The 25,229-nt window shown below is 36.8% G+C and overlaps 1 protein-coding gene across 3 annotated transcripts; it reads right to left on the bottom strand.

The window, feature by feature from the left end:
• Positions 1-599: 599 nt before the first annotated feature.
• trim45 (tripartite motif containing 45) lies at positions 600-25,158 on the bottom strand. Of its 3 annotated transcripts, none has more exons than XM_035955886.2 (9): positions 24,498-25,158; positions 22,293-22,581; positions 21,142-21,287; positions 19,424-19,740; positions 15,608-15,737; positions 12,121-12,235; positions 10,939-11,065; positions 9,192-9,361; positions 600-1,104 (listed from the first exon to the last, which is right to left on the bottom strand). In XM_035955886.2, the coding sequence occupies exons 1-8, from the start codon at positions 24,941-24,943 to the stop codon at positions 9,207-9,209; spliced, it is 1,725 nt and encodes a 574-aa protein (XP_035811779.1). In that variant the 5' UTR covers positions 24,944-25,158; the 3' UTR covers positions 600-1,104; positions 9,192-9,206. The 3 variants fall into 3 exon arrangements, with proteins under 3 accessions (XP_035811779.1, XP_023143160.1, XP_035811778.1); XM_023287392.3 differs by lacking the exon at positions 600-1,104 and adding an exon at positions 4,610-6,867; XM_035955885.2 differs by lacking the exon at positions 600-1,104 and having other exon boundaries at positions 4,610-9,361.
• Positions 25,159-25,229: the final 71 nt, after the last annotated feature.

The following is a 25,229-nucleotide window of genomic DNA, read 5'->3' as shown; positions in this document are numbered from 1 at the left end:
CATGATGCTGTGGTGGCTTACCAGCATCTCTGTCCTCAACCTCAGCTTCTGCATTGTTCTTTTTCTCTGAAACCCACTGAAACACCAAACAGGTTCAGTAAAGTCCTGCAGCTCTATGAACAACCACAAAGAAAAACAGAGACCCACAATTTAACAACATTTTCCCCAAGTTCCCACAGGAGTCAGCAATACTGCGCAAGAAATCGACCTCCAAATGCTATAAATATTTTACTTTATTTATATATATATATATATATATATATATATATATATATATATATATATATATATATATATATATATATATATATATACGACCTCCAAATGCTATAAATATTTTACTTTATTTTTTTTATATATATATATATATATATATATATATATATATATATATATATATAAACTGCAAAAATCTGTGAAATACTGATAGTCTTTGCTGTAAAAAGTGTATTTTATGACTAAACATAAGAGAATACTCAGCATTTTTTAAGTATTAAATTTACAGCTTTCGCTTGTTTTTTTAAGATAAATGTGTAAATAACTAATACTATTTATTATCTGTAATGTATCAAAACCAGCCATCAAAAATGTCAAATCATGAGTTAAAAACTGTTAATTTTTTACAGTGTACATAAAATCTCACATTAAATGCTGTTTATCATATGACAAACCCTAAATTCCAATACATCTGGATTGTGGGGTCCAGATTTGGACACACGTGTCGATAGAACACGCGTGTCCTGATGTAACGTGACATGTTGTTCCACATGTGATAAACTCTGGTGTGTTTTATTGATTCTGGCTGTAATTCCTGGATGTTTTCTCAGGATTTGATGGCTTTTATTGTCGTTATTAATCCCTGAACCTCCTGTAACTCTCCAGAGGAAAAAGCTGAACATCAAACCGTGGAAACATAAAAAGGCAAAAGATTAAAGAGGAGAAAAGGTGTCTGGGACAATATTGCAGCGTGATCACTGGAGCTCTCGGTTACTTGGAGGCTCGATGGAGGGTGAAGGAGGTTTATGATCTCTGGCAGACGTCCTTCACTCTCTCATTGTTCACTTCTGAGTGTGTTTGTGTCGGCGGCTCCACTCCTTATAGATCCTGAAGACAAAGGAAGACAGGAATCGATGGTAAAGGCAGCTGTTGAACCTCTCCGTCATCTTTAACCCACACTTGGCCTCAGCTGATGGAAGTGCTGCTGATCTCCAGTTTCCTGCTGTAAAAACCTGCAGCTCTGGTGATCACTAACCTCCAATTACCTCCAACCAACCAATTACAGCGTTTGATTAAACACCACTGCTGATGTCACTTCCTCTTAGACGACTTAATTAATCCCCAGAGGGAGCATGGTTATTAAAAAAAGGGGTAAATAATAACACAACACAGAATATCAGGATATAAAGTGAAGATAAAATAGAATAAAATTAAATACAATTAAAAGAATTAAATTAAGTTAAAATGAAGTGAAATAAGTTAAAAAAGAAAATAAGATTAAATACAAATAAAATAAAGTGAAATAAGATTCTAAAAAGTATATAAAATAACATAATTTAAAATAAAATAAAAATAAATAAAAAATAAAATAAAACTAGGAGAAATAACATTTTTAAAATAAAATAAAATAAAAATAAATAAAATAAAAATAAAGTGAAATAAGATACAAAATAAAACATATTAAATTAAAATTAATTGAAATAAGTTTTTAAAAATAAAATAAAAAAGATAAAATAAAAATATAATAAAATGAAATAAGATAAAAAATATATAAAATAAATTTAAAAAATATAAAATAATAAAATAAAATGAAATAAAACTAATTAAGATTGAACAAAATGAAATAAGATAAAATATATAAAATTAAAAAGATAAATTAAAATTAAATTTAAATGTAATAAAAGAAAGAATAAGATAAAAAATATATAAAATAAGATAAAATAAAAATAAAATGAATTAAGACAAAAAATATATAGAATAAAATAAAACAAAATTGAAATAAAGTGAAATAAGATGAAAAATATATACAATAAAATAAGATAAAATGGAATTAAATAAAATTAAATAAAATTAAAATAAAATAATGTGAAATAAGATAAAAATATCTGAAATAACAAAAGATCAAATAAAATTAAATAAAATTAAAATAGAATAAAGTGAATTAAGATAGAAACATAAAAAATAGGATAAGATGAAATAAAACAAAATTAAATAAAATTGTAACAAAATAAAGTGAAATAATATTAAAAAATATATATATAAAAAATTAAGATCAAATAAAATACAGGTATGCAGAATGTGCAAAGGAGAATGTGTTTGGATGTGTAAGTGACGTAAGCAGGTGCTGATAAGTTTACAGATATGATGAACGACGTTTAGAATGTAAAATGGTTTCGTTAGCAGCCAAAGTGATAAAGTGTTTTTGTGATCTGCATTGAAAGATCTTATTGCAGTGGGGAGGAATGACTTCCTGTACCGTTCCTTGGAGCAACAGAGTTTAATCAGTCTTTTAGTGAAGCTGCCCCACTTCCGGGCCATTGGATGGTCCAATCCGTCCCACAGGATGACTTTGTAAAGTATAAAAATTACAGAGAAGACATTAACTGCAAATTGTAAATTAGTAAAACTATAAATTCTAAATAATTTCTACACCATGACAAGTTGTTTTGATCAGAAAACAAAATCCTATATCAATCAGTTCCAGATACCTGTGATTAAATGTTTTGTTCCTTGGTAGACACTGATCTGGAAGCTGTAATGTGTAAAAGATAAACTGAGGCATAATGTTGTTCAAAATGAATTTATTTTTCTTACGAAATTTCAGGATGTTCATGATGTTTTGTAAAAACATTTTCAGAATGCATTAAAACCACGGGAAACATGTGCAGTTGTGGTTATTTATCAGATATTAAGCTCTGATTTTACTGGTCACTGGAGATCAAATTGTGGCTCCTGAACTAAAAGCAGTTTTTCACCAGTGTCTTAGATGGTTGTTAGAGGAACATTCATCAAACCTTCATAGCACCAGAGTCGATCCTGAACAGCTTTTTTTAAAATGATAAGGCAGAATTCATCAGCTGTGGTTGTGAGAACGTTGGTTATGAATGATTTGCAGGAACGTGTTGAAAACTTAACATGACTGGTAGATCTGGGAGAAGAGGAAGAGAGAAGTGACTCTCTCCTGCAGCCTGGTGGTTTAAAGAGGAACTTACACACAGGATCTAAATATTTACACTAACGTTCAAAAGTTTGGGGTCACCCAGGCAATTCCATGTTTTCCATGAAAACTCACACTTTTATCCATGTGCTAACATAACTGCACAAGGGTTTTCTAATCATCAATGAGCCTTTCAACACCATTAGCTAACACAATGTAGCATTAGAACACAGGAGTGATGGTTGCTGGAAATGTTCCTCTGTACCTCTATGGAGATATTCCATTAACACTCCTGTTGTCCTCATTTACGGGCACCAAAAAATATTGTCTGAAAAAAATCCAAAAAATTAGCAAAAAAATCCCCAAATTTCTGAAAATTTGCAAAACCTCAGGAAGAAAATTCCAATAATTCCTTAAAAGTTTTCCTTAAAAGTTTTATTTAAAAAAAAAAAAAAATCCCCAAATTTGACAAGAAAATTCTTAGAAATATTTTCAAAAAATGAGTAAATAGCTTTCAAAATTTCTTAAAAATATCTAAAGGGATTACATACATATCAGTAAAACTTCTAATATTTTCTTTAACCAAAATCCAGCAAAATTTACTGGATTTTGGTTGATTATTTTGTGAATGGTCTTAAACATTTTTACCATTTTTTTTCCACCAAAAAATGTTCAAAGATTTCCCCAAAATGTTGAAAATGTGGACATCAGAAGTTTCACTGTGAAAATATATTTTTCAAACTTTAAAACAGGTCAATTTTGACCCGCAGGAAGAAACGAGGGTTAAAAATCAGCCGTTTCCAGCTAGAATAGTCATTTATCACATTAACAATGTCTAGACTGGATTTATGATTCATTTATTATCTTCACTGAAAAATAAACTGCCTTTCTTTCCAAAATAAGACATTTCTAAGTGACCCCAAACTTTAGAATCGTAGTGTACAATTTGGCAGAAAAGTTCAAGAAAAGCCCAAAACATGGAATCCAATCCTGCAACCAACAGGAACTAGAGGATCTGCAGCCAACGTCCAGAAAACACCAGTGAAGTTCTGTAGGTTTGGATGTTGTGGCGGATTAAAACAGTCGTAACTTCTGTCTTCTGGTTTGAAAGAGTCTTCTGATCGATCAAAGGAGCGTTGGATCTTCTAGATGTTCCAGGTTCAAGAGGAAAACTGAAAATATTGTTGCTGTTGTTGCTCTTCAACTCTTTACCCGAAGCATTAAGGATCACAAACGATGGTTTACAGAAAGGCATCAAACTATTGGGAATCTTTTCTAAACACTTCTGAAGCACACTCACTTTTTAAAAACACCTCTAGGTATCATCACAGATCCTCAATCATTAGAAGAGTTACTTCTTGATGAATTTGTGTGGAACAAACACTTAAACAGCTAAAATATTTGTACAAACAAAAAGCAAAGACATCCTGTTAGTTAGTTTGATTAATGAATAAATCAGGATTTAAAAACTGTTTATTTCATTGTTCAGGTTTACAGGCTTCAGTAGAAAATGCTAGAAAAATGAAAAAGGCACTTTTTTTAACACACATGAACGTTCCGAAATGTCATAGTGTTCAGGAGGTTCCCTGTTAATCTGAAGATGTTGGACCTCAAGATGAAGAGATGTGAAGTATTTGCATAGTTCTATTTTACTTAGAAAACATGTATTTGTACTCACAGTTAACATATTTGTTATTCAGAATACACAAAAATACACAAAGTGGCTCAAGATGAGTCCCAGGTTTGTGGTTTGAAGTCTTTAAACGTAGCAGCTAAAAAGAAACTAAAGGAAAACCTGCCAGGTGCAGATTTTCTTAATCGTTCTACCAACAATAGTAAGAAATCTTCACGTGCACAAGTTGAGGTTGAACATTCTGAGCAAGTTTAAAAACACAGTGAACTCCAGTTTCTATTCAGGATGTTTCCATCCTGACCAGTGTTTCACAGTAATTTTACAAAATCTTGCTCTACAAACAGTAATATTCACAAACTGACAGTATATGGCACCACATTGTGACGATCAGCTCATAAGTACAAATATATGACGTTAGTACCACAAAAGTAACATTTTAATGGTGCAACAAATACATAGAAGGTAAATATGAAGTATTTGGTAATTTCATCACCTTATTGCATACAAGGAAGGCCAGAGTTAGGAGAGTTTCTATGACGTAAATTTCGTCACTTGTCCAACAGTATGTGTCCATAGTGGCATTATTAGACGCTTGATGGATATATGACTACACAATGTGGTAATAGACTAAACATTTATCCAACTGTGCAAATGCTGGCCGCACCTGATTGGATGAACACTTCACCGTCTGGTCCTGGATTTCCAACCGGACCAAAACGGTGGCGCATTTGCAAATTTAAATAACTGAAACAGCTCGACAGAATTGCTGAGAACATCAGACACAAAGAATAAGGAGTGCAACTACTAAATATGTCTTCATTTAAGAGTTTTTTGGTATTTTCCAGAGACACTGAGTGCACAAAGTAGTCAAGACCTCATATTAAAGCTACATGTCCACAGGGCCGTTTTTTTCTCACATAGAAACACATTGCATCTGAATATCGCCCACTTGGTGGGCGTTCATTAGTGGCCACTAGCTGGTCACATGACAGCCCTTCAGACCTTCAGTCCGGTAGATGCTAACCCTAACACAACATTGTGGCTCGGTCGCAAACTTCTCTTTTATTATGAAAACAGTTCAGCAGAAAGCATTTCTGAAAGCATTTGAAGTGAAAAATAAGCTGCTGAATCTGTCCTCGTTTTAGTTCAACGACGGCTAGTTTAGAAGTTTCACAAACGTTTCACAATGCGTTGAACCTCTGCTCCCTGCGCTGCATTTGCATAAAGTAGAAATTAAACTAATTTAGGCCAACGACCTCTGAGGCGATGCACCAGATTGCAGCTTGAAATGCGCTGTAACGTGCTTCACATAGACAATGACTGGGATGCGAGAAACTGACGAATCCTGTGGACATGTACCATAGGGCTAATTGGTAGCGGCGAATGTGACGCCCCGTCTCTTAAAACACAACGTGCTGCTACCAGAAGGCATTGCAGTGAATGGGAAGCGTGGAGATGATAGATCCTATCCCTAATCCTATGACAAAACCACTGCACATGTATGGACTAGAAAATAGTACAAGGTCAGTACTACACTGTCCATGGAAGTCCATAAAGACCCTCCATGGATGACTTCATGACGTTCATGCCCAGAATACCTAGATGTTGACCGACTATGCATGTATGGAACTGAGCCCTCGAAACAGAGTCAAAAAGTAGACTAATAAAAGTATAACAGTGAAAAAACAGCTACACATCTGTGGTGTGTAAAGCTGTAAAGGGAGTATAATCAAGGCTACAAGGGCAATTCATGCTTTGTCTGTAAAAGTCCACATGTAGCCCAATATTTGTGACCATACATGTGTGAGGAAAATGAAATGGTGCTGAAAACAAATGATTGTTACAAAGAAAGACTGTTGCGGAAGATTCTCCAGCATCCATGCCATTATAATTCACCACTGTAAGAGCTGTAACTGTAAATTAGTCTCTGCAGGATTTTGCAGTTGCTTTGATTGGTACATTATTTCCCATGACAACATCCAAACACAGTAGGAATTTCTAAATCCTCCAGATATCTTGTGCTATGTTCGCTCAATGTACTAGACACACTTGAAACCAATCTGGAACTAGCAGTTTTATCCTGTAAAAAGAGCAAAGAAACAGCTGTTCAAAAACATCCACAAACGAAATGGTGCTAAAAATGAATGACTGTTATAAAAAAAGACTGTTGGAGAAGATTTTCCAGCATCCACACCTTCATAATTCATTATTGAAGGAGTTGTAATTGTAAGTTAGTCACTGTTGGACTTTGGAGTTGCTTGATTGGTGCATTCTTTCCAACAACGACACCCCAACACAGTAGGAAGTCCTAAATTCTCCAGATATCCTGTGCTGCGTTCATGCAATGTACTCATCACACCTCAATCCAATCTGTAACTAGTAGTTTTATCCTGTAAAAAGTATAAAGTCACAACTTCCTGAAACATCCACAGGAGTCTTGAGTGTTTTTCTGGGCTCAATATGAAGGGCAGTGAAATGCTACCTGCTTTTTAAGTCAACATCGGTCATGTGGAAACCATGACTTGGCCTTTAGTTCAACCTACACATCCATGAGGTCCACAACTGTGAAGGCCTGAATACCTGCTGCTAATACTTCTACTGAAATCAGTAAAAGGCACATTAAATTCTAAGTTCTAATAACAAATGTGCAGTAGTTGTTTAGTATTAATGTAGAAATAAATGTACAGTAGTATTAATGGAAAAATATTCCCACTATATTAAATGACAGTCAATAAACTTCAAGTACAAGAACTGTACATTCATCACCTAATAAATTGAATACACAGTGGACACTATGTTGCTACTGTAAAGGAAATTCTAAATTAAAGTAAAATATTGATGCGGATATCAATGTTAAATATAAAGTTTATAGACTGCTATGTTTCTTACACAATATGAGATGCTAATTAACAGAAAATATTGTATATTTTACAGCATTATAATTGTACATGAACTATATTTCAGTAGGATACAAAAATACTTTCTAGAGATTCTTGCTATTTCTATTCTAATAAATTTTACATTTAAGATGCTAAATAAGCCTTTTCAGACTTTGGATATGTAACATTGCCGGATCCATCGTTGTTAAAGCGTCGGGATTTTTGCTACACTTGCGAGATTGGACAGACTGCGTGTTTATCCATCTTTTTTCAGATTAAAAAGCAAAAATACTCCACAATAATTCCTGTAAAAATGTGTGAATCAGCGTCCTCGTTTATCCCAGTTTAACTCAACACCGGTCTCCTGGCTGGAGGTCATTAAGTCTCTGTCATGGTACTCCTTTACTAGCTAAACATCCACAATGCTCTCTGCTGCACTTTCAGAACCACATTTCTAGGTCTGCATGTCTGAATCGCATTTATTTTGAAACAGCGTCACCTACTGCACGACTTATGGTTTCAAAGGCTGTTTCCACCCAAAATACTACTAGTATTCCACACAAAGAAGTACTACTTTTTGTCCAAGTTCCTATAGTTTGCAAGGTTATTTTAGCCAAAAGACTGTATGTAGTTTTAAAGGTTTATTTCAGCCAAAGATTACTTACTAGCAAGCTATTGATTTAAAGTGTTATTCAAGAAAAAATATTACTATATGTCCAAATATTTGGAATTTTAAAGATTCAATCCGCTGAAATAGTACTCTTTAACTAACAAGCTATTGTTTCAGGCATTTATTCCAAAACACTACTATATTTTTTTCTGTATTTTAAGTTGGTTACTATGAGTTGTATTTAGATAAATTGTGTATTTAGTATATTTAGGCCATTATCAGGTAAAACAACAGTAGAATCATATGCATATGGAGAGATGTTTTCAGCATTAAACCAATAAAACTTGATTCACATTCATTACTCACACTATGTTGTTTATCTTGATCAGAAAGTAGCAGTATTAGACATCAGGAGGCTCTGGTGGCGCAATCAGGTACTACATCTAATCTAATCTGTGGTCACGTCATTCCTTTAGAGTGATTTAAAACGTGTGTGCTGGCCTGATCTCACTAAAGTCTCATGGAAGTCTCTGTCACGGTGCTCCTTTACTTAACTTCCCACCGAAGAGGTTCCACCTGGTGGCATAAGCAGGTACTACAGCTAATCTACAGCTATACTAAAGGACTCCGCTTGAATCAGGAGCAAAAGCAAGAAAAACTTGATCAAGACATCCAAACTTTTACCACATTTGATTTTGGAGTAGACATTAAGGTGGCAGAGTTTTGTCAAAAAAGGCACTTTACAGCACAGATTGAGAGTTTCAACCTCACACTTTGGTGTTTGTCCTTGTTTGTCTCTAATGAGAAACTGGCTCCTGTATCTGTGTCTTCAGAGTTTTACTTCCTCTGTCTGATCTTTTCAATGTTTCCAACACAAACCCGAAGCTTTCTTGCTGCCGTACTGTATCAACTTACATCATCTCGCCGCCTTCAGAGCTCCACGGTTCTCAGGTGGCTTTGAGGGGAAACTGAAGCCAAAACGCTCTGAGGCAAACACTCGGACTGCTGCACTGTGCTGCCACAACAGGACCAGTGAGGCTTCCCTGGATGTCCCTTATGGCCGTGACCACAGCCTTTAAACCCTCCTGCAGGAAGACAGACATGAAGTGAACAGACGAGTCAGGACGTGAGATCACAGGCAGTTTTATTTAAGCCTTCTAGGGAGTGTTGATGGAACAAAAGAAGACAAAAAAAATAAAGGACTGTACTGTTCAACTAGAGATGATTTATACTGGACTATACACACTACCATTCGAAAGATTGAGGTCACCCAGAAAAACTCATGTTTTCCATGAAAACTCACACTTCTATCCATGTGCTAACATAGCTGCACAAGGGTTTTCTAATCATCAATGAGCCTTTCAACACCATTAGCTAACACAATGTAGCATTAGAACACAGGAGTGATGGTTGCTGGAAATGTTCCTCTGTACCTCTATGGAGATATTCCATTAAAAATCAGCTGTTTCCAGCTAGAATAGTCATTTACTACATTAACAATGTCTAGACTGTATTTATGATTCATTTAATGTTATCTTCATAAAAAAAAACTGCTTTTCTTTCAAAAATAAGGACATTTCTAAGTGACACCAAACTTTTATACATATAAAAGTGTATATATGTGTGTGTGTGTGTGTGTGTGTGTGTGTGTGTGTGTGTGTGTGTGTGTGTGTGTGTGTGTGTGTGTGAAGCAGGCCTGCATGTGTTTTCGAAGACAATTAATAATCTTTACTATATATAAAACAATCTTAATATTCAAAACAACACACAGAAAAGCTGTACATAAGAGAAATTACCGCAGGAAAGGGTAATTTTAATGGAAAAAAAACATCTAAATTGGTCATTTTCACACACAGACAATTTTTTAAGGGTTTAATCAATGAGTAGAGGAGGACTTTAAGCATCCCTAATGGTTGTATCAATCAAATAACCTTATAGAGTACTTCACATGCATTACACAAAATCTCAAAAAACTTGTCTTAAAAACAAAGACATTTCAGTCAAAATGCCCAAATAGTAATCCTAGCAACTGGATTCTCTTTGAGGTTCTTGAAGATGTTTCACCTTCCGGTTTTCTGTTTCAGTTGCGCTTGTAATATTAATACATTAATTATCATGTGCCACAATTTATTTTCATTTGCAATATTTTGATCACATGCAGTATTGCATTTTCAGGCACAACATTTCATATTTACGTGCAAAATTTCAGTATCATGTGTGATATTACTTATTACCTCAGTATAATTGCCAGCATTTCTTTTGACTTTTCTATTCTAGTCTTATTTTAATTTAGTTATTTTATTACAGTAATGTATTGTATTTTCTATATTGTAAGTTATTGCTTTTCTACTTTTTAGACACTGAATTATGTTATACAATTTTGTATTTTTCTGAGGTTTATCCTGCACAAGAATTTCTGTCTGGATTGACAAAGTCTATCTTATCTGATGTGATCTGATCGTATCGCATCATATCTTCAAGAAGCTAAAAGAGAAGTCCAGTTGATTTCTACTGAAGCATCAAGGATTACAAGATCTGGATGAATGAGAATCTATACAGACGAAGTGACTCCACATTGTTCTTCCAACTGATCTTTCTCCATTTTTCCTTCCTCTTTATCAACTGAAACCCCCCCTAAACGAACCCCTTCCCTCTGACAGACCTGGCATCGTTCCTGTGCAGCCACATCGAGCCTCTTTAGCTCCTCCACTGGAGCAGAATGAGCAGCAGTGAAACGTCCCACTGTGACGCCTCAACTTCCTCTTTACAGTCAGAACAAATGGAGAACCCTGCAGGAGGAGGCAGGAAAGAGTCAGACGCTCTACTAACCAGCGCTGCACTGACCCTCTGAACTCCAAGCAGCTTCTGGGTGATTTTTTTTTTGCTTCTTTGAAACTCATTTTCCTGCAATATAAAGTCCACCTCTATATTGGTGTGCGCACCTCCATGGAAACAGAACAAACATGAAGAAGGAAAGAGAACTCAGAAATGTCCTCTGTGCAGAACGACACATTTTAATGGCAGAAATTATAAAATAAAATAAAACACTGAAGTTTAATTTCTTCTCCTGGTTACTTCTTTTACAGAACTTGAAGAAAACTGAAATTAACACATTAAATTTTTCCCCTAATGGGTTCCAAATAGTGGAAAAAAAGATGTCTCCAAAAGCTTTATTTAACTACTGACATTTTTAATTTGTTAACTTTTCTCATTTCTGCTTGTGGGAAACACAGCCTGCAGTTCAACCTAGAAAGATTTTTTTCCCCCACATGATTGTAGGTTGCAGCTGAATCTCTCATGACTTTTCAGTTGCATCTGGTGTCACAGAATGGATCGAGCACATTACTTATTTTTGGCAGTTTTAAATGTAGAATTATTTTAAAACATTTTTGCAGAGGATTTTAAGCCTTCATTTGGTTAATTTTCCTGCTGCAAAGACAAGTCCTAGATGAGCAGTTCAAGAACTGTTGGAAAGTTGAAAATCCAACTATTTTTGTTTTCACAGTTTCTTTCTGTAATAAATGCCAGGATTTTGGTGATTTTTAAAAAGCCAACAGACCTTTGAATCTCACCAGAGGATTAAAACAAAAAAGTGGCCAAATTCGGATAAAAGAGGACATCTGACAGTGTGTTAATTATTAAACATCCCAGGAGATAAACTGAACATCAGCAACGGTTTAGACAATTTTTTTTTGCCTAAAGACAATTTAATTTGTTGGGATGATGTGAACGTCCCTGAGGCGAGTCTTTGTCCAGCTGTCAGCTCACTGTTCTAACATGCAGCTGTGATTAAACAAAGACAATAAAAACACAGATTTACACTCAGATTACAGTTTTTTTTTACCTTGACATGCTGAGCTTTGACACAAACCCACACTGAATAAACTCCTGGTTCTTCAGGTGTGAATGAAACACTGTAGGATCCATCATTGTTGTCCACCACCGTCGTCTCCACGGTGCTGAAGGAAAACAAACAAATCAGCTTGTTAATAATATAAAATGCAACAGATGACCAATGTAGCATCACCGAAATCTGTTTTAAGAGCTTCAGTCTCTTGTTTTTCATGTCTTGACATCAAATTTCTAAAAATTTCATTCCATGTTGTCAAGCAGAGACCACTGTGGGAGTTTAGCTAGTAAAGGGGCACCATGAGAAAGACTTCTGTGAAACTTAATGACATCTGACATGTAGTAAATCGAGTTGGGGTTATTTAGGATGCTACTCCAGTGTCTCAGTAGCTTTTGCAACATCACTAGCAGAGTTGGTGCATGATCAATAAGAAGTGACAGCAACTACAGGGAAAAATTTGGGAATTACAACTGACATAAAAAAAATTAATTTAAAAAAAGATTGTTCTCATATTATAAAAGTAACTTTGTGCAAAAAGGTCAATGTAAAAAAGCATGATAAAGAGCATTTCCTATTTCAGTGACAGAAGTATTGCACAAACTAGCATTTGCAACATCACCAGCAGTGACATAAAAAGTTCCAATAAAAAGTGAGCTGATTTTAACGATCAATTAACTACTGTCGTCTCCACTGTGCTGAATGAAAATGAAACTTATCAGCTTGTTAATAATGTAAAATGCAGCTGATAATCAATGTAGTGTCACCATAATCAGTGTTAAGTTTCTTCTTTTTCATCTGATGACATCAAATTTCCAAATATTTCATTGAATAACAGAGCAAACAGACAACAAACCATTCGACATGCAAAAAATCTGTCTGATATTGAATCGGCTGATTCTTCAAACAGAGATCAATGCATATTCTCAGTTCAGTGGCACAGAAAAGACAATACAAATGCAGCAACCACAGCTGGTAGAGTTAGCTACAGCTAATGTGCTCATAGCTTTTGTGAGATTTTGACACCCATAAAGTAGAAAAATTTGTCGTCAGAAAAGCTTCTTAAGGGGATGCACTAAATAAGAAGAACACTTCTCTAGTCAATTTACAAAGCAGGGAGGAGACGCAAAAAAACAAGAAAAAAGAAAACTGGAAAAGACTAGTTCAATTTAAAGTAACTGAGTTGTATATGAACAAGCTTTGAGACACTCTACATGAAGCAAACAGCAACACAAATGAGTGCGACAGAAGGAAGAAAGTCGAGGGCAAAATAACAAGAAGAAACATTTTGGGAAAAAGAAGAAAATTCTAAAGAGCATGTCACATAAAACTTAAATATCTAGGATATAAAACATCTTAAAAACACAACTTAGCATGACAAGAAAGCAAAGACAGCTAGTCATCATTCATTTAAGTTAAGAAATATATCTTCTAATTGCTCCCATATTTACCAGCAACCCCAGAATAGTGTATTTTACTCCAAAATCCAAACTCGCTGAAGCTCATTTAGAAATTTTTAATATTAAAGTGACTAAAATCAATCCAATGCATCTGTTTGACAACTAAACAGCTCTGAAATGCGCTAAGAAACTTCAGGTTTCTAAATGTCATTTCACTAAATAACCAACAGACTCATCACGGTTCTATTTAGTGCAGCTTTGTTTTGTTATTTTTTACTAAATAACCAAGTAAACTAATTAAAATAAATAAAAGTTTAATGCTGTGTTCGTGTGGTTGTTTAACAGCAGTCTGGTGCAGTTTCATAATGAACATCACTCAGATTACAGACTGGAGACGGGAAACTCCCACATGTTCTGTCATCACATGGCTGGAAGAGTTCATTAACCAAAAAGGCTCCTACATGCAAGTTGTTGTAGCTGCTGGTAAGAATCAGACCTTCCAGATACGGTTGGAAAACTGAGAATAAAACTGATCAAAGACTGTTTAATCGAACAGACAAGCAAAAACAGGAATAGAAAATATGAATGTGAGGTTATGGAGGTCAATTACAATGAATTTCCTGTTACCAATAGATTCCCTTTCAAAAAGTTTCATCTTGTCTAATTTAATCCCAACAACTAGCTGAATTTAGTTTAGCTACTTTCATAATTAGGCAGATATTAAGCCTCATTAGGAGTTTGTTTGGATGAAACAGAGGTGAAAATATCTAATTACAGTTTTTCCTGTGATTTAGTTCGTGCGAAAGTCTTTGTGGGAGTTTAGCATGTAAAGGGGCACCATGACAAAGACCTCTGTGAGGCTTAATGGCATCCAGCTAGTGCACATGTAGTTAAAGTTGGGATCAACTGAAGACTTTTTCTTATGTCCCAGTGGGTTTTATAATGTCCAGTTTTGCTGATAATGTCAACAACTACATTGGGGATTAATGAACACGTGCTGATCTCATATTGCTGACACTGATCAGTTAATCAGTTGTACACTTTTTTGTTCACTCTTGCACACTATTTGCATTATTTATAAAATACTAACATTTGTAAATACTGTACACAGGACATTTTGCATTTTAGATTTTTCTTACTGTTTATTGTTATTTACTGCACAATTTTGCTTATTTATCTGTATTTTTAGTGGTGGGAATTGTACTCTTTGTGCTGTAGCAACCAAGTTTCCCCAAAAGAAAGTATTTCTATTCTATTCTGTTCTATTAAAAGTTGTCGTGTTCGACCCAAACCTTGTGTCAGACGTGCTGCAAAGCTTATATTGTAAATTGCAGCTGTTGCAATTTGCTAATTATATTATTTTAAATTATGATTTTGACTTTAAGCCGATAAATTTTCCACAAACAGCTTAGCTGTTCGTTAGCTTGTTTTGAACTGATTTTGATTCACTCCAAGTATGATTTGTTTCTCAGTTAACTAAAGACTCCAAAAGAACTCTTTAGACACCTTTTTCCTATTTGTCTATTGTTTCCAGCTTCAGTTTTCACTATATTTACAATAGTAGCGTTAAGTAGAATGTGCATAATATATCTAAGCCTCTATGATGATGCTATGTGGCTTAGCTTTGTGCTCCAAACTGATTTTATTGTCACTCTGTTGCTCTAAAATGGGCGTAGATTGAGCTGAAACCTGAATTCTCTTGAATGACCAGCAGGAGGCGACATCTCTGGTTATAAGACTGTATGGGAAAATGATTATATTGTCACTTGATTTGCTACTTTAGTGGACATTTTTCTGATGAGTTTGTGATCTCAATTGTTCGTTTCAAGACTTTTTGAATACAGCATGATGTTCTTTTTTGTAAATTATGGTCCCACGTAGAGAAAATTGAGGATACACCAAGCACAAATCAAATAAAACTATCTCATGTGTACAGTCAATGGCTCTAATCCATTTGCTTCACATCAACAGCATGAATATAGAGCCATCGGTGTCTTGTTCCAGGACATTTCTGCAGCTGCTTTTCTACAACTTACTGAATCAGAAATGCCTTCAAAGCCGACCACACGCTGTCTTGGACTCACCATTTCTTCTTCTCTCTGTGGACGATGCTGACCTGGACGTTCTCTCCACCTCGGACCACCTGCTCTCCAGCCGGGTCTCGACACACCAGGGTGAAGTTTCCTCTCTGGCCCTGAACGCCTCGATGCAGACCTGAGAACAGCAGGGGTTAAAAGTTAAAGGTTAGAGGTTAGACAGTTGTTCTGAGTGACTAAAAAATGTGCTACATGGACGAAATTGCACTAATACTCATTGGTGAAGGTTGAACATCTTCAGCAACTGACTGAAGCAGGAAATAAACTCCTACATGCTATAGTCAAAGACTGAAAAACCTCTACTGGATGCTCAGATTGTCTGAAAAACAAGTACAACCAACAATAATCCAGGGCTGATAGGTAACATTAGTTTTTAACTTAAATATTTCTAAAGACAGTGGAGTCATGTTGGCAGTATCATGCCATGGATCAATGTTTAAATAGCCATAACTTGAGAAATAATGTGGCTGGACTCCAGAAATTTTGCAGGTTTACTGATATATACATATGGTCTCCAATAGTAAAACCCTGCTTTGATAGAATAATACAAACCAGTTATATGATGGTGCAAATTTGCTTTTTCTCTATTCTGAAACTTTTTTTTTTTCACTCTGACAGGCAGATTTTTTTCCTTGTGACTGGCACCAATGGGAGCTTTAAAAACGCAGAGCATGGTGCCAGTTAGAGGCATACTTTATGTGAAAACCAGTTGAATCTTTTTGTGTTTATGTCCAATATTTGAACATGCATTGAGGAGGTATGATGGTAAAACTTCTCCAACAGTGCCCTAACTGGAAGTTTTAAATATTATTGTTACTGGGCCGAGGAAAGGTTTTTGAACTCATAGTGCTTCAAATAACTTTCTGAAGATTGGTTCCATAAGCAATTTCTTAGCATTAGTTTTTGACTTAAATATTCTCAAAGAAGGTGGAGTCATGTTGATTTCTGCAGGGCATGGTGGTGGCAGTATCATGCTGTGGATCAATGTTTAAAGAGCCATAACTTGAGAAATAATGTAGCTGGAGTCCTGAAATGTTGCAGGTTTATTGATAAATACATCTGGTCTCCAATGGTACAATCCTGCTTTGATAGAATAATACAAACCAGTTATATAATGGTGCAAATTTGGTCAGAAATGTCCATGTTTTTGTCTATTCTGGAACCTTTATTTTTCACTCTCAGAGGCTGATTTTTTTCCTTTGTGATCGGCACCAATGGGAGCTTTAAAAATGTAGAGTATGGTACCAGTCAGAGGTATACTTTATGAGAAAACCAATTGAATTTGTTGCATTTATGGCCAATATTTGAACATTTAAGCAGGTATGATGGTGAAATCACTCCAATAGTGTCCCAACTGGAAGAGTTCTATAATAAATACTGGGATAAAAGAAAAAAACTCAGTAAACTGCTGTTAAATACTGAAAACCTCTCAGATGATCATATTTTCCAGAGAACAACTACAAATGCAAGTTCATGGAAGGACTAATGCACAAACACTAAAGAAAACACCCAAAGATAGGACTTTTTTTGTGACAAACACACAAGCAGCTAATGTGAAAAAACACAAATTAAAGCAGAAATCTTTCCCAAACATGAACCCCTAGAGTTCCATATATTCACTGTGGAAGAAGAACCTGCATTAAAAGACACACTTGGATGTTTGTCACCATCTCAGCCTCTAAACTGAACCACTTTCCTGCTGCTTAGGAGTTTTCCAAATCCTCCCATCATCATTTAGAGTTTCATTAAGTCGCTGTAGATATTCATCAGGGTCTGTTGTCGTGTTAAAGCAAACATCGTCTGCGTTCACGTCGGTGATTAATCCCACTCTGAGTCTCCCCGTCAGGGTCTATTAGCCATCCCATAACAAATCGTCCTGTTTTCATCTGGTCGTATTCAGCAGCTGCAGCGTTTGGATGCTGCTAATGAAACTAGCTCATGATTAAGAAGAACTAAGATTTTTCAGGGCACCATTGAACCGTGATCTGTGAGAAGTAAAGAACCCCGTCGCACTAAATATAGACACAAATGTTCATTAATGGAGTTAATAATGAGATAGAAACAAGGTTTATTGGGGATTTTTGGTTTCTGCCATTTTTGGATAATTAAACGTGACTCAGGAACTTCATTACTGCTAATGAGAATCAAACCTAACAGGGAGGTTAAAGTGTCAAAAGTCGTTCCTCCTTCCTTAACTTTAACTTCCTGAAATTTCTAAACCTCCAGAGGTCGGAGCTGTTCTGGCAGCACGAGGAGAAACTTCACAATATCATGTTTTGGTTTGTTGTGGTCGAGTTAGAAAAAAGAACTTGGGTATAAATTACTCTCTAGTTCCTCTTTTACTCACTTTCCTTTTTCTTTTTTTAACTCTGCAGCTGCAGAAACGTCACTGGTCCAACTTCCTCTTGTTCAGGCTGATCACAATCTTCTTTTATTTTGAAACTCTGCAGCTCTTTAGTCTTTGAACGAGTGCTTCCTGAAGTTTTCCTATTTGTGTGAAACGTCCCCTCAGGCCTCCACATTCCTTCAGTCCCAGAGGAATGTTTGCTTTGAATCCTCAGAGGGAACAACAGTCTTTATCTGCAGCTGAACTCCAGGTCCACCTCTGGAAATAAGAATTCTCTCCATCATCTAAGGAAAAGGCTGAACAAATGCTCTGCTTTTCTTCCTCTAAAGACCAAAACTAAGCACTTATTACTCATTATATTCTTTTAACTGTTTCTTTTCTATTTTTGTCTCACTTTGCTCTTCGGATTTGTGATTTTTCTGGTGTCTTCCCACTGCAACTGTGTAAAATTCAGGCTTTTATCATGTTTTTTCTTTTGTTTTTGTTATTTTTTTGCCATTATTTGTATAAAAAGTGGTTTATAAAATAATAACGTTCCTGGTCGAAGGCATTTATAGACCTGAATGAAGACGTTTTGGTTGCATGGTGAATATTTACAAAACCATTATTGTGGTTTGTGAAAAAATACCATTAAAGAAACAATATTGTAATAAAAAAAGACACGTAAGCAAAGGCAATTTTCAATTTTGTGCATGATAAACACTATTTATTGCCAGTGTAGGTCTTCTTCTAGGATTCGTCAAAATTCTATGAGAGTCCTGCTGTTTTAATTGCTAAAATTCCACCATTTATCAGAGTACTGAACTCAACTAAAATTTAAGAAAATAAATCTCTGTGATGTTGAGTTTTGTCCAAAAATGAAACAAATCTAAGCTTGAAAATAGCAAAATTTTCTTGTTCGATGACAGAAAACTCATTATCTTTGTTATGTTGGACACTCTGATGGACATTTCTTACTATTTTTGAGCATTTTATAAACCAAAAAAGTAAAAAATTAAATAATAAAACATTAATTCACTCTAATATTAGATTTTTCATTTTTGTGACAAATTATTTCACATTACAAGTATTTTACATGTTTAGTTTTGTATTAGAGTGACATGCAGCTACGTTTGGTTCAGAAAATATCAACAGTTGTCTTCTACATTACCATTTATTTTTGTTAATGTGCTCAAAGATGTAACTTTTCATGACTGTTTCATTGTTTTTCATATTTCAACCCAACCACAGTCAGAGATTATTTGATCTACTTGTCCAATTTTGCAGATTCTGGTTTGTTGTTTGCAAATGGTTTATTCTACATGTTGCATTTAAAAATTTGCCAAAACTAACCTAATTGCACTAATCAGATTCTGTAAAAAATTAAAAATTCTGCGCTTCTCCGCAGAACCAAGAAGATATAAGCGACTCAGCTGTGACTAACAGTGACAAGATAAAAATTCTGAATATTTTCCCACCTTCCCCTTCGATGGTGCACCTGCTGACGTCCACCGTCCTGGAGTTGATCACTCCGACCACCGGGTATCCCTCCACCTCGCCCGCCGGCTCGCCGGGCACGAAGCAGATGCCGCCGCCGTCGTCAGGGGCGACGGTTGCCGGGTGGGGGTCGTAGCCGCTCTCCGATAGGCTGGTCAGCCTCCTCAGCGTCACCCCTTTGGCGCTGAGGATCTCGGCGTCGGAGCCGCAGCTCAGCAGCCGCTCGGCGAAGTCGACGCCGCCGCGGACGTCCAGCAGCGCCTGTTGGAGCTGCGCCCTCTGCAGGTGGAGCTGGTTCCTGCAGGACGGAGGAATTAAGAGTGTTCTAGACTCTGTACACCACAGTTATACAACATTACGACCACTGACAGGTGAAGGGAAGAACATCGATCATCTTGTTCTAATGCAACGTTCTGCTGGGAAACCTTGACTCCTGACATTCATGTGGATGTTTGACATGTAGCACCCACCTAAACAGTGCAGGTCAAGGGACCTCCCAACCACCAACCACCAACCACCATGGGGCAACAGCAGTCCTTGATGCCTGTTTCTACCCTCAGCAGGACAATGCACCCAGACACACCGCAAAAACTGCTCAGGAGTGGCCCAGGGAACATGACAGAGCTAATGTGTTCACCCAGGTTCCACACTCCCTAGATCCAAATCTTATTGAGCATCTGTGGGACCTACCAGGATAAGCCTGATCTAGGTAGATCCCACCCTGCAACCCACACGACCCACAGAATCCACTGGTGCCATCCCAGTGTCCAGAGGTCCTGTGTCCATGAACCACTGGGTCAGAGGAGTTTAGCAGCATAAAGAAGACCAACACAATATTAGGCAGGTGGTCATGATGTTTTTTATCGGTGTGTCTGCTTTTTGCACGTAATTTGTGATTCCAGTGCCCTGGCTTTTATGGGGCTTTGCAGTAGTTTCTACAGGCAGAGTCGAGGTTTCACAAGGTCCTTTTCTGTCCAGTCGTTTTCTACCTACACTATCGTTCAACAGTTTGGGGTCACCCAGACAATTACATGTTTTCCATGAAAACTCACACTTTTATTCATGTGCTAACATAACTGTACAAGGGTTTTCTAATCATCAATGAGCCTTTCAACACCATTAACTAACACAATGTAGCATTAGAACACAGGAGTGATGGTTGCTGGAAATGTTCCTCTGTACCTCTATGGAGATATTCCATTAAAAATCAGCTGTTTCCAGCTAGAATAGTCATTTACCACATTAACAATGTGTACACTGGATTTATCATTCATTTAATGTTATCTTCATTGAAAAAAAACAGCTTTTCTTTCAAAAATAAGGACATTTCTAAGTGACCCCAATCTTTAGAACGGTAGTTAAGTCCAGTCCACTCACTTAGTGTGCTAAATATTCAGATACCACGACTGAATATTCGCATATTCGGGTCCAGCCTGAGTGATTAGTCAGGTAAATGTGCATAATTATTAATAATATGGGGTCTTAGGAGTAGATGGTAGTCAGGTAAAGTTGTATTTTCTATAACTTTTGTAGGGTTTTAATACTTAGAATTTAAACTTCTCCGGTAAATCACACCCCCAGCATTTGAACTTTGAGGTAAATTTGCAGCTGCAATCTTCACTGCAGAGCCCTTTGGATCTACGTCTGTTGTTTTAAATGATGGTGATATATGAACAGCTCGGCGCTGGTCGTTTCCTACCTTCGTTGGACTCGGAGCTCCTCGAGGCGACGCAGCAGCGACAGGCAGTGTTCCTCCACAGCGCTGGCGTAGCTTCGTGCGAACGACCTCACCTCGCTGGCCGTCGCCTCCACTCGCGTCTGCAGAGACTCCTGGGAAGCTTCTACCTGCAGCAGGAAGACAATTCAAATTAGATTTTAAAAAGTGAAACTGGATGAATCATTTGTGTCATGACCGGCCATGAGGATGATTGAGGAGCTGGTTTGGGAGTTAATACATTACACTGAAGTAGTAAATTCAGCCATAATCCAACATTATTTGATCTATCTGTCCAATATTACAGATTCTGAATCAATGACATGATAAGAAATAACAGTAAAAATTTCAGGCTTTTATCTTTAATAGCGCCTGAAATACTGTCCTTCAAACATAGCCACAAATTTTAACAAGCGAAAAAACGTGTTGAAAGTGTGTCGACATATTTTTAAGGAATGTTAAAGGACCTAAACTAGACAAGACGCCAACAAAGTAAAACAAAAAGAACACATGACGCAAAACATACATAAAAAGATGAAAAACAACAAAAATGAGACACAAAGAGAAAGATGAAATGGCTACTAATAGACATAAAAAGATCAAATGAGACACAAAACGACCACAAAGAGTTGTAAAATTACTAAAATGACACACAAAAGACCACAAAAGATGCAAAAGGACCAAAATATGACATAAAATGACTATGAAGAGATGTAAAAGGACCAAAATGAGGCTAAAGCGCAACCATGTGATGTAAAACAATCACAAACGAGACATAAAATGTCCCACATGTGACACAACACAATCAAACTCATGAAAAAGGGCCAAAATGACAAACTATACAGAAACAGGGTTGCAAAAAAACTCAAATGAGACACAAAATCACCAAAGCAGAGCAGAAAACAATCAGAAAGATATGCAAAAAGCAACAAAGAAACACTAAATAATTAATTATTTCAGTTTTTAAACCAATTGCGCCGTCTAAAAGTCATTAAGCACCACAGGAGTCTTTGTCATGGTGCCCCTTACACCACCCATTTGGCCTGTTCAACATCAAAAATATTTATAAAGCACATTTAAAACAACTGGAGTCACAAACACACCCCTTCAGTTTGTAGTAAAACTACTTTTTTAACCTTCTGAAGCGACTGCTCCAGACGCTCCAGTCGAGGTCGCAGTCGCCCGGCGACCAGCTCCCGGATGCGGTCTCCGTGGCGATCGATGACGTCCTGAGTGGGGCAGCATCGGTGGTCGCGGTGCAGCGTGGCGGCGCATTCCAGGCAGACGGGGAGGTCGCAGGGCTGGCAGAAGAGCCGGAGCTCCTGTCCAGGGTGGAGGGAGCAGAGGACGGGCCGGCAGAGGCGACCTCCAGCCTTCAGATCCTCCAGAGGCTGCACACAATGAGACGATGTTCGCTTCTGACGCCTGCAGGCACGTACATAAAATAAAAAAATGGAAAACTTCATCAGTCTAAGATCTGGTTTTAAATGTAGCTGGAGATCAGATGTTATTTGCTATTGGCTGTGAGAGAGAACAACACAAAAAAAGCACAAAATACAGAGTGTCCCTGAAGTCTGGACACAGGAAATCTCATTAACGCCACAGATTAAATATGGCTTTGTCCAAAGAAGAAAGAGTTGAACTGGTACTCAGTAGATGTTAAGGATGGACATATGGAAAGATAGGGTTAGGGAAGTGATTTTTATGCAGCCTAAACACCGAGTTTCACATTATTATTATATATTACTCACTTTGAATTAGGTGAGTCACTTAAAAGGAGGCGAATAAAGTTAAAAAAATAAAGTTACTTACATTTTCTATTTCTAGTTAATTTGTAGAAAAATTTGAAATCAGTTCTCATTTTGACATGAAAGAGTTGTTTTTTGAAGTTTCTTGTCTTAAAAGTCAAATTAAATTGATCACGAATGTTTAAAATTTGAGCATAAAACAGGTGAATAATTTCTTACATTTTATATTTTTAATTATTTTGCAGAAATCAGCTCTCACTTTGACATGAGTCATTTTTTGTAGATTCTTGCTTTAAAAGTCACATTAAATTGAGTAAGATTCGATTTTGAAAAGCAATAAAAGGGGAAAACTTGCAAAGTTATTACTTTGCAGAAATCTGTTCTCAGTTTGACTGAAAGAATCTTTTTTTGGGTAAATTCTTGTCAAAAAAGTCAAACTAAATTGACCATGAATGTTTCTCGCTCTGCACTGAGCTTCAAATTTTAGCAAATAGCAGGTGATTACTTATGCAATCATTTTCATTTGATATTTTAAAAATAATTTTGCTATTACTTTGTACAAATCTATTCTCAATTTGACATGAAAGGGTCTTTTTTTGGTAATTTCTTAAAAAAAAAAAAAAAAGCCAAATTAAATTGACAATGATGTGTCTCATTGTGGCACTGAGCTTCAAATTTGAGCATAAAGCAGGTGAATGATTTCTTACATTTTACATTTTTACTTATGGGAAGTCAGTCCTTACTTTGACATGAAAGAGTTTTTTTTGGGTAAATTCTTGCCTTAAAAGTCACATTAAATTGATTAAGGTTTAATTTTGAAAAGTAATAAAATTGGAAAACTTGCAAAGATATTGTTTTGTAGAAATCGGTTCTCACTTTGACATGAAAGAGTCTTTTTGGGTAAATTCTTGTTTTAAAAAAAAAAAAAATTACATTGACCATGAATGCTTCTTGCTCTGGCACTGAGCTTAAAATTTAGCATAAAATAGGTGAATAATTGTTCGGATTTTATATTTTTAATATTAATCTGGTTTGACTTTGCAGAAATCAGTTCTCACTTTGACATGAAAGAATCTTGTTTTTGGTAAATTCTTTTCAAAAAGCCAAATTAAACTGACCATGATGTGGCCATGTTTCTCATTCTGGCACTGAGCTTCAAATTTAGCATGAAGTAGGTGAATCATTTCTTACATTTTTAATTAATCTGCTTTTACTTTGCAGAAATCAGTTCTCACTTTGACGTGAAAGAGTCTTTTTTTGGTAAATTCCTGTCAATTTTGACACGAAAGAGTCTTTTTTGGAAAGTTCAATTTTGAAAAATAATAAAACTCAATTTTGAAAAGTAATAAAATGGAAAAACTTACAAAGGGAGTTGATATTTTATGTAAGAACTGTTTGCACTGTATGTTTAGACAATATTTTCATACTAATGTCAAATTAAACCAGAACACAGTTGATTTAATGGCATCTTTTTAAACATTTAAACTACTGAAATATTCAAAAATTACTTCTTTTTCTTTCATTTCACTTTTTCGGACCATAATCTATGTTGAATGAACTGTTTTTTGCTCTCTGGTTCCGGTTCTGACCCACCTGTGCGCCTGGCAGCAGAACTCGCACAGGTTGACGCAGCAAACCTCGCAGCGGCTCCCGGCGCCTCCTTCCCCGCACAGGTCGCAGCCCAGCGGTCCGTCGCTCACCAGCGTCTCCAGGAACACCTCATCCAGAGCCAGGTGGTCGGTGCTCAGCCCGGCCGGCCCGGACGGAGGGAGCTCCACCTCGGAGTCGCAGTCGGGGCAGAGCACGGTGACGGTGACGGCGGATCGGTCCTCGCCGCTCCGATCCTCCGCTGCGTCCCGGCGGCGGCGCGGCGGAGACTCGGAGAACGGCTCCAGCTGGGCGATGCAGTCCGAGCAGAAGCTGTGCAGGCAGGGCAGGATCTTCGGGTCCCGGTAGAGGCGATCACACACGTTACAAACCGCTCTGGGGTTCACAGAGTCGCCTCTTTGTTCCGGTTTCTCTGCGCTCTGCTCCGACATGGTGCGTTTTTGGAGACTTTTGGTGCCAAAAACAAACCAGACAAACTCAACAGACTGTCAGAGCTCAGAGGAAACTTCTGCACAGTCCCTCTCCTGCATAATAAGACAGTTTTCTTCACTGTGACAAGAACAAACTCACTAATTATGATCTCTGGGAAACTTTCCTCAGGTTGCGTTCACGGCTCCACGGACATCCGACACCCCAGTTCCCACCAGACCAATAGGAAGCTCCCTGCAGACTATCCGGGGTGGTCCAAAGACTTCCAGGACTCTTTACCAGCAGCTG

The sequence above is a fragment of the Amphiprion ocellaris genome, chromosome 11 (assembly GCF_022539595.1).
Source record: "Amphiprion ocellaris isolate individual 3 ecotype Okinawa chromosome 11, ASM2253959v1, whole genome shotgun sequence".
NCBI classification, from domain to species: domain Eukaryota; kingdom Metazoa; phylum Chordata; class Actinopteri; family Pomacentridae; genus Amphiprion; species Amphiprion ocellaris.
The sequence above is the reverse complement of the archived record's forward strand: the minus strand, read 5'-3'. Positions and strand labels throughout refer to the sequence as shown.

Bases quoted from the DNA above. Each gene is read 5' to 3' on its own strand.
- trim45 (XM_035955886.2), bottom strand. From the start codon at position 24,943: ATGTCGGAGCAGAGCGCAGAGAAACCGGAACAAAGAGGCGACTCTGTG. The intron at 22,582-24,497 runs GTGGGTCAGAAC...ACGTGCCTGCAG, and splicing joins TTCTGCTGCCAGGCGCACAG to GCGTCAGAAGCGAACATCGT. The intron at 15,738-19,423 runs GTGGGAAAATAT...TGCTGTTCTCAG, and splicing joins GTGCACCATCGAAGGGGAAG to GTCTGCATCGAGGCGTTCAG.